This window comes from Panicum hallii, chromosome 5 (genome assembly GCF_002211085.1).
Source record: "Panicum hallii strain FIL2 chromosome 5, PHallii_v3.1, whole genome shotgun sequence".
Classification (NCBI taxonomy): domain Eukaryota; kingdom Viridiplantae; phylum Streptophyta; class Magnoliopsida; order Poales; family Poaceae; genus Panicum; species Panicum hallii.
The window spans coordinates 38830178-38840006 of record NC_038046.1 but is presented as its reverse complement, the minus strand read 5'-3'; the positions used below and the strand labels follow the sequence as shown (position 1 = coordinate 38840006).

At 45.8% G+C, this 9829-nt stretch overlaps 1 protein-coding gene across 1 annotated transcript; it reads left to right on the top strand.

The window, feature by feature from the left end:
* The first annotated feature begins 1445 nt into the window (after positions 1-1445).
* On the top strand, positions 1446-2374 carry LOC112892639 (protein GRAVITROPIC IN THE LIGHT 1-like). The gene is made up of 2 exons (XM_025959767.1): positions 1446-2194; positions 2311-2374. The coding sequence occupies exons 1-2, from the start codon at positions 1446-1448 to the stop codon at positions 2372-2374; spliced, it is 813 nt and encodes a 270-aa protein (XP_025815552.1).
* The last annotated feature ends 7455 nt before the right edge of the window (positions 2375-9829 follow it).

Sequence of the window (9829 nt, the reverse complement as noted above, 5' to 3'; positions counted from 1 at the left end):
CCGCGTCTAGAACAGAGGTTGTAGTGTGTGGCGGGAGGTGGAGAGCACGAGGAAGTTGATGAGGATGCCAGCGTGGGCAATTGCAACCACGACTGTGTACATGCACAAACTGATGAGAACTGCAAAGGGCAAAACAAATGGATGGACTAAGCTGCACTTCAATGTTCAAGGCAATGGATACAACATGTTGAGGTATGAACAAACGAATGAATTAAGCACATAGGATGATAGTTGTCACCTTAAGGAAAATGAAGTCCCATGCTCAATCACAAAATCAATTGTAGCAAATAAGGTGGAGAAGTATACCTGCACATGATAAGTCAGCACTAAAATAATTTTAATAGTGTGGAAATAGTTACATGCAGGTTGTCGAAAGTAGATGTTGCATAACAATTGGAGTAAAATAGTGGAAAAAGTATGAACATCACATGAATGACGTGACCATAAAGAAAACAGCACATACAACACTTGCATCGGAAAAATTTAATAAGTATAACAACACATGTAACACATGGAGCATACGATACAACACATACAATTAAATCTTTCTAGTGTGACTAGAATATTTAGCATCAACTAAGTTTCTTTATTCAATGCTCATTAACATTGAAGACAGATTATCCAAGAAACAAACGAATTCAAATGCATGAAAACGTACACAACTATGAGAGAAATTAATCTATGAGAAAAGTATTTGATATGTAACATGAACTATAGGTATGATTGTTCCTTGCTGAGCTTAATCATAGCTTAGTTGCAAACACTAGTGCATATCAGGTAGCGCTGGATCATTATAAACTATAAGTATGTTTTGTTATAGAGTTGCCCGGGATGAGTTGGTTAGTTGGCTTGATGGCAAGCTGCATTGGCAGAATTTGCTACCTACTATAGCAATTAATATAGAAATTTAAGGAATAAGCTAACTTTCCACATGAGGCCGAGGGGGAGCTAATTTGAATCTTCACGAGGATAATGATTTTGCTGCCGGTATCAAGGGCGGTGCTCCGCGCGAAGCAGCGGTTTGAGGTAGCTTCGAGCTAAAGGGCGGATCTAGGCTATGCATCGGGTCCCTGCAGAGTAGGTAGAAGGGCTGGTCCTACAGCTCATTAATCATTAATATTGTAGTGCAGGTAACGATGCTTGCTCGGCATGGTCGTTCCGCCCATCGGCGTGATGGAGTCTTCATCCTCGTGCTCCTCCTCCACAGGTCCCTCTCCTCTCGATGCAGGGGCAGGAGGGGGGGTGCGGCGGAGAGATCTAGGCGGCGGCGGTCTTTATCATCGTCCTCCTTCTCCACGGGCCACTCTACTCCCTCTCCTCTTGGTGCGGAGAGTGGGGAAGAGGAAGATGAAACCCTAGAGGCACCGACTGAATAAGAAAGTGGGAGAAAATGACAGTCTGCGGTAGATAAGGCTGCGTTCGGATCCATATAGCAAAAGGGCAAAATGGCAAAATTTTTGCCATTTGTCAAAAGTGGCAAAAATTTTGCCCTCAGTGGTGTTCGGATCCTACGGCAAAAAATTTGCGCTTTTGATGTTTTGCTATATGCATCCTCCGACGGCGTTGATGTGCGGGCTACTGCGCGGCCATCCAGCTCTGCGGCGGAGGTGGAGGTGGAGGGGCAACAGCAGGAGGAGGAGAAGCTCAAGATCTGGGAGGAGGGGAGCCAGGAGGAGCGGAAGGCGGCCCAGGGCGCCGAGCGCGCGCGCGACGCGGAGGCGCTGATGGCGGAGGTGTTCGACGCGGTCTCCGGGCAGCGCCGCGCGTACGCCGCGCTCCAGGGCGCGCACTGCCCCTGGGACCCCGACAAAATGCGCGCGGCCGACGCCGCCGTCGTCGCCGAGCTCCGCCACCTCGCGCGTCTCCGCGACCGCTTCCGCCGCTCCGCCGCCGCGGGCCACATCCCGCGCCCCAACCCCTCCGCGCCGCCGCTCTGCGAGGCCGTCGCGCCGTACGAGGCCACGCTCGACGACCTCCAGCGCCAGCTCCAGTCCAAGCAGGCCGAGGTGGACGGCCTCAAGGAGAAGCTCGCCGCCCCCACCAGCCGCCGCAACGGGCGCCACCACCCGTCCAAGCTGAACGGCCCCGGCGGCGCGCCCACGGCGGACCTGTTCACCACCTGCGCCGAGCAGGCCCGCGCGGCGACGCGGGCGTTCGCGGCGCAGCTCCTCCACCTGGGGAGGTGCAGTACCAGGTGTGCTCCCCTGACGCGCTGGGGAAGCTGCTTGCCAAGTCCGGCCTCACGCAGCCAGCGCCTGAGGCGTAATGTGCTGGTTTGCTGTGGCTTGTGATGCCTACTACTGCTCTTAGATATGGTTTAAGCAGTTATGCTTCTGTTGTCCGAACTAAGATATCCGAGAATTATGTGTTTTAATTTTATGTTCAGCATGCTTGATCCATTAATGCTTCATCTGTAACAGTGGATTGCATTGAACTTGTTTCAAATTGTTGGTTTCTGTCTTCTTAGCTTGATTGTTGCCACGATTAGGGAGTATGGGAGACAAAGGATCAGGGAAATCAAGTATCAGATCCATTCGTATGTCTAGACTATGACAAATATAAGCCATCTGGATGATACTACTTGTACCCATCTGCGCATCAGGAAAAGTTTTAGTTTTAGGGTCCTATTTGTTTAAGATTATCTATGTGCTTCTGCTGTGCTTGGTTGTGTTGCAATTGAGACTAGTGGGAGTTAAGGGTACTTAGAAAGCCAAGTACTATTATTGTGAGCAGACCATGAAAATTTGACCCATCAGGATAATATTAGTGTTTTTTGTCAGCTGTGCGTACAAAATAGGCAAAATTTTTATGGTGTTTCTGTCTAATTCAGATTACATAGATGGTTTTACACCCAGCATCTTTTCTAAGATTCGATAAATTTCTCAGTACATCGTGGCCCAATTTTCAATCCCCTCTTGCAAGTCGACGTTGCACCTACCCCGGAACTATGCAGTAGATCATTCATATCAACTAGACTAGCACCCTGGGGTCAATATCTTCAGAGCATGTCCATAATATTCCTGCTCGTGCTGATGATGTTTATCTGGGGATTCCTTCTTGTTATCCTTTTTTGGATGATCTTGATCAGGTGTTTTGCACAGAAATCAAATTATGTAGTATTTGGTTACATGCCTGCTGAAGCAATATAGCACAAATTATGTAGTATTTGAGAATGCAAGTTCAAGAAGATTTTGGCTTGATGCCGCGGAACGATGAGATGATTTAGTATTTGATTGGGTTTTCATCCAGTGTGTTTTCTTAATATCTATGTGCTGACTTGAAACAATGTTCACTCTGCCTATAAATTTGGCATATGCTTATTGTGTTAATCTTTTTGTGTACTAATATGGTTTGTGAGCCAAGAATCCAAGATCCAGAGTGCATGTCTTCCTAAGAATTGAATTGAACAAATCGGAAAAACACTGCAGTGGAATCATGTTTGTGTTGATAGGGTCTAGATTCTGGATCATATTTTTGGATCCTGCCTCAGATTTGGAATTGTGAGGTTAGGTCTGCTTATCAAAATTTCTGGAAGGTGGAGCGCAATATAGAATGAGTCCAGTAATCGCAAACGTACCCTGTCTGGTAAGAAATTACACAATAAGCTTGATCAGCACTCAGCTGCCATCGTAATGAATTTTTATCAGCATACAGACGATCACTAAGCTTTGGGCATGCAGCAGTTACATTCATTCTACAAGAATTCAACAATAAGAACATCGATTCTGATCAGACATCAAAGTAAATTTTGTGTAAAATGAACGGTAGAAATTCATGAGACATGGTCCTAGGTTGCAATAGTGAAGCAAAACTACAGACTAAGCTTTCATCACAAAGTGAACTGTACAGCAATTTGTTTCCTTCTAGTTATGCTCGCAACCAAAACTCAGTACACATGGAACACAAATACACAAGGCTCGACGCATGGAACAGATACAGGATGCAAATCAGATATATATACACCAAAATTCCTGAATTCCTCATGCCATTGCGCGTTTCACACGCGACACCCATTTCCACCAAAGGTAAACCACGGATGAAGATATTACTGCAGCAGCTATACAAAGAGCTGCAATGCCTGCAATAATTCCTCTTCGCTTTTCATCCTGTCGTGAAGAACCAGAATGTGGTACTTGTGGGGGACTGATCTTGGGGTCTTGGAAACGGGTAACTGAGAAAATTATACATATTTGTCAGTTCATGGTATTTGGCAAGCATCCACAACCAAGACGAGAGATCAACAGACGGCAGCATATGTTCTGCAGCTACCTTTTATTGCTGACACAAGTGGCCCATAAGCTCCTTCATATGGAATGCAGCAGGTGGCTCGTCCGCTCCAATATAGATGCATTACCAGTATGGAGTTGTCAACAATCACTTCATGGGTTATGTTAGTGGGTTTTCTGGAACCTCCTGCTTCCTTAGCAATGTCAAAATCCTTCCTGATATTCCTATGTCCTATTCTAGGTAGGTTCTGAAGAATTAAAAAATAGGATATGACACCAGAGGGAAAACCAAAAATTTGATTGTAACACCAGTCCCACTTCAGATTCGATGTATGCAAGTTCTTATCTTTGTTATATGCCTAGATGTCAACTGTTTTATCAACGTTATTCTAAGTACCAGTAAAATAAGAAGATTAGATTGAGGCGAACAAGTACCAGTATATAAGAGTTACAAACAGATTGTACACATGAGATTGAATTGTTACCTTTTCAATTGTGACCACTTCATTATCTATTGTACAACGCATTGGCCATTTGATCTCGAAATTCATTCATGTCGCAATCCTCATCCACTCGTCCTGTGTCCCGTGTACGTGTTTGTGACATTGATGCCTCAACTGGAACATAGTGCTCATCACGGTCGCAACGATCAAAGTGTTCATCCATGAGCTTACTCTCTCTAATAAAATTATGCAATGCCATACATGCTACAATTATTTGGGCTTGCTTTGCCGGTGGGTAGCTTGGCACTTTCAACAACATCCTCCACTTCATTTTTAAAACTCCAAAGGCCCTTTCCACGACATTTCTAAGTGAAGAATGAGCAAAATTGAAGGTCTCTTTCATACCTCTGGGCATTGTGGAATTACGAAACTCTGGTAGATGGTATTTTGTCCCCTTGTAAGGTGCAAGATAACCTGCACGATTTGGATATCCCGAATCCACTAGGTAGTACTTCCCTACAAAATTAATTTTCTATTAGTAACAAAACCAACAATAAAACAACACATGTCGTGTACTTGTTGCACAGATTGGTAGTGTACCTTGAGGTGGGTGTGGAAACCTTTCTTTGTACTTGTTGATGGCATCATTGAACACTCTCATGTCGTGCACTGATCCCGGCCATCCAGCAAGCATAAATGTGAATCTCATGTCAAAGTCTACAACTGCAAGCACATTTTGTGTTGTGTGCCCCTTTCGACAAAGATATTGAACCTTTTTATCATTTGGCACTACAACTTCCACATGAGTTCCATCAATTGCCCCTATACAATCATTGAAGTGTGGCCTGAATCTTGGACATTGCAACCGTCGGTGTATTGTCTTGAATTCTGGGTCCACTGGCCTAATTATATCAGCAGCTAGTTTGACAAGGCATTTTAAAATTTTTCGAAAGTTGCGGTGCACTGTATCTACTGACCTTTGCAGTCGATTATCTACTTGTCTGACTGACTGAGATGCACCAACCATCCAAAGGAACATTCCTACAGCCTCTATACTATTACACTTTGATGTTGACTTGAGGCCATAAGATTGCACTAACAGGTCATGTAGTTTATAAAACATTGGTGGTGTCATCCTAAACACTTTGTAACATTCAGTTTGATCAGCTAAATTCCTCATCACCCACTCTTGACCACTTTCAGGGGCTGTCATCCTCTTATTTTTGTGCATATAAGTGTCATGATACATACCAAAAAAGAAGATCGTCTCCATCACTTGCTTCTCATGCTCAGTGTCCTCCTGTAACAAGTACAGCAGCTCTTCGTCACTTGAGTCCAACTGAGCATCCAACTCTTGTGAGACAACAAACAGTAATGCATTAGTAAACAATTCAGACTGTGACACCTAAAATCGTAATGAACCAGTAAACACGGCTAGATGAGGACATATGGCACAACATACAGTAATGGGTCTTAAACATATGAGACAACGACATTGTTCAACACAAATAGAACAGGCACACAAATGTCCAGTGACACACATGGTTTGCACACACAATTATTACATCAATATGGTACACTAATCTAGATTTTTTTCCTTGCAATATCTTCTCAGGAATGCCACCCTGCCTTCTGATGTCTCCATGTTGATGAAAAACTTCATTAGTGCCTCATTATTGCAGATATGGGAGACTGCATAAAACTCTGGACTACTTTCATCTAACCCAGCTTGTTTTGCCAACTGTTGTGCTTTTTTAATTGCATCTTCCAACTTCGCCTCAGCAGTTTCTTGTTTGCTCCCAAGTTTCTTCAAAAACAGATTCCTTTGAACTGATTGCCTAGCAGACATGTGAAGGTATTGCTTCATCACCTTCAACATAGGGCTCTTGCTCTTCTTGATAGGACTATCTGCAGTGGACTTAGTGCTCGTACTGCTAGACCGTTTATGCATGCTCGAACTCATTGGGCTGTTTTCAGTTCCTTGAAGCTCCTCTTCCTCTTCCTCAAATCCCTGTGCCTCATCTTCATAAAGTGCCTCATCCTCTTCTTGGCCAGGAACAAATGCACTCGATCCATCAACAGCTACATCTTGGAAACAGTGCTCCAGCAAATCAAAATATTCTGGAGGTCCCCACTTCAGTTTCTTGAATTCTGGACATCCCTGAGAAAAAAATAACACCACACAATTACAATGGCTAAGTAAATTTCAATTCTGCACAATTGAAATGCAAGGACAATTACCTTTGTTTTTGTATCCCACCATTCTTTGCTTGCAGTAGGCCATCCTTGGTCATCACGGCCTAAACCACTGTCAGTGTGCATATCTTTTATGAACCCATACATCTGCTTCAGAGTCCTAATTCGCCCACTGAGCTGCTTCGTGTCATGCATTAAGCCTGTTGCGCAAAGGTACTTTGCACAAAGCTGCCTGTACCCCTCTCTAGACATGATTCCTTTGTTGTAATTACCCAACCCCATTTGCTCAGAGAGGAGTTGAAGCAACACAGTATTATTCTGACTCGACCAATTTGCCTTGTCAATTTTCTTTGCAACAGGTTTTTTTCTTTTGTCAATCTACAACAATATGCATGACGAGGACATGGCATGCATATATAACATAGAAAAGAACAATAAGACCACAGTATTAATAAGAGCACAATAAGAACGAACCGTCACGATACCTGAACGATCTCATGCACGTCCTCAGCATCCTCCAGCTCGGTCCCGTCGCTGGCCCCGTACCGAGGACCTGAAGGATCACCGGGAGCAACCGAGGCAGGTGCGAACCCACCACCTCGGCCGCGGCTGGATGACAGACCTGGACCGCGTGGTTTGCGAAGCCCAACTGTGCGGATCGGGCCTCCTGTGCCACGGGGCGGTGGAAGGGAACGTAAGGGCCTCTTGCGGCCGTCGCATCCGATCCCGCCGTCAGACTGCACCAGGCTTTGGTACCTCGCCCGGTAGGGCCACCCTTCCGGCTGCGAGTTGAGGTCGAGACCTTCCATGCCCAGACGAGAGACCGGCGTCCGGGCCGCGTCGTCGGAGTAGAAATCAAATCCCTCGTCAGGGGAGTACGGTTCGGGCTGGGAGAAGACATCCCGGGTCCCGTCAGCCCCAAATCCGGCCATCTCCGGTCCTGCTTTTGGGGTCGTCGGAGGCAGAGACCGAGGAGATGCGCCGGTGGCAGTGGACTCGGCCAGTGAGGACGTGGGCGCAGTCTCAGATCTGCATAATGAAATAATTAAGATGTCTACCTTCATCTGACAGAATAGGATAACAAAAAATAAAAAATGCAATTGATAAATTCACAAAGGCATGGCAGAAAAGCATGTGGAACAGAAATGTAACAATTCACTACTGCAAGAAAACACAAACAGCCAAACAATGATGAGAAAATAAACTGCATTTTAGTATGCTGAGCATAGCAGATGAAAGTAGTATAGATGTGCCATGCAGTATTCAGAATCAGCAGAGTCAAATGCTCAAATCAGCGGAGCACATTTTTTTTTCCGTAAGATTGTTAGCAACAGACTCAAATATTGGTTATGAACCAATGATTATAATTAATGATGTTCCTATCAGCAGAACTTTCAGCAAGGAAGACAGCATTGCACATCGAAGTTCAAGAAGGAGATGACAGAAACTTAAGACAGTATGTACCTGTGAGGTCTCCTTTCGGAAAGAAGGCCCAAAAATAATAGGGGACGTCATCCTTTATGAAGGAACCCTCCAACTGCAATTCATCAGCAAAGGATTAGAAATCTGCTAATTACCTCAAGTTTTGCATTCTGCAATCCTGAACAATTGCTCAGATATGTTAGCATTGTCTATAACAGTGGTGCAAGGAGATGCAAGCTGGTACAACCATTTGTTTGTTTGTTTGTTTGTTTGCAGAACAGTATGCTTGCATGGTTGTGCATACACAGTTACATACTGGATGTATATCAATCAATCCATTAAACTGTTTTTTTTGGTAAAAGAGTATGCTTGAGCAGTTGTGTGTATTTACTGGATGCATGTCCATCAAAAAATTAAACTGTTTGTGATGAAGTATCCAGTGATGTTAGAGCATGGAGCTGGCTTAATCACAATTGCGCTATGCTGCTAATCTGCTATTGATACTACTGGTCAGTTTTACCTTCTCCGATACAGTGCTCGGGAAAGTCATAAACTACACACTACACATAACTCTTGATATGGTGTGTGCTAATATTAGCCAGGGCAATTTCGTGTTCATTACTAAAATTCAGGCATTCAGCGTGTTCATTATTAAAATTCAGGCATTCAGCTGATCCTCGTCATGTTAATTTATACTAAGGTGCAAGAACGCTCAGTCAATGTAATCGTGCATTCATATCTTGTTTGCTGGAACAGATGTACTATATAGCAATGCCACAGTACAACACTCCGGTTTTTTTTGTAACTCTGAAACCGCCAGAGCTCAGTAGCTACAAACATTCTGTATTCCACGGATAGACCTTAAAAGTCGAATTGAGCGAATCAACCAAGTCGAATTGAGCGAATCAGTGACGAAGCGCACGGATAGACAATGAATTCCACGGATTGAAACCAAGAACAAGCTCAAATCGAATAGAGCATGGTCAAAGAACAGAGCAAGAACTCACTGGAAATCGCAGCGGCGGCACAATCAGTCCAAGCAGACACAGCGGCGTCGCAATCCGGCCTCCTGCAGCCCCGCCAAGATCCAATTCCCTCTGCCGGAAACCCAATCCAACCTTCACGCAGCCATCACCCCGAGTCTAGCCACAGCCATCACCACCCAGCAAGCTGTCGGAATCGCCAGGAGACACCAGGACCTACCGACGAGCCAGGCAGGCCCCTTAGACCGCGAGATCCAGGAAGCGAGACCCACCCACCTAACGGCGCCTCGCTGCGCCGGCGCGGCGAGGCAGGAAGCTGCGCGCGAAGGGGGAAGGCAGGGAAACAGCGGGCGGATTTGAAGGCCGCGCAGGGGCAGGGTGGCAGCAGCGCGGAGGGCAAAGACAGGAAGATGGGCTGCAAAGCAATTGGGGGAAGGCGAGCCGAGGGGCAATGGTGGAAGACGGGGGCGGCGGGGGGGAAGGGATGAGACGGGAGGGGCGGGGTCGGGCGGCGGGGGCGAAGGCGGAGGCGCGGGGTCGGGCGGCGGGCGCCGGAGGC

What these genes read in the sequence shown, in the direction of transcription:
- LOC112892639 (XM_025959767.1), top strand. Translation starts at nt 1,446, where the DNA reads ATGGCAAAATTTTTGCCATTTGTCAAAAGTGGCAAAAATTTTGCCCTC. An exon ending in CTGGGGAGGTGCAGTACCAG is followed by an intron (nt 2,195 to 2,310) that starts GTGTGCTCCCCT and finishes TACTGCTCTTAG; the next exon opens with ATATGGTTTAAGCAGTTATG.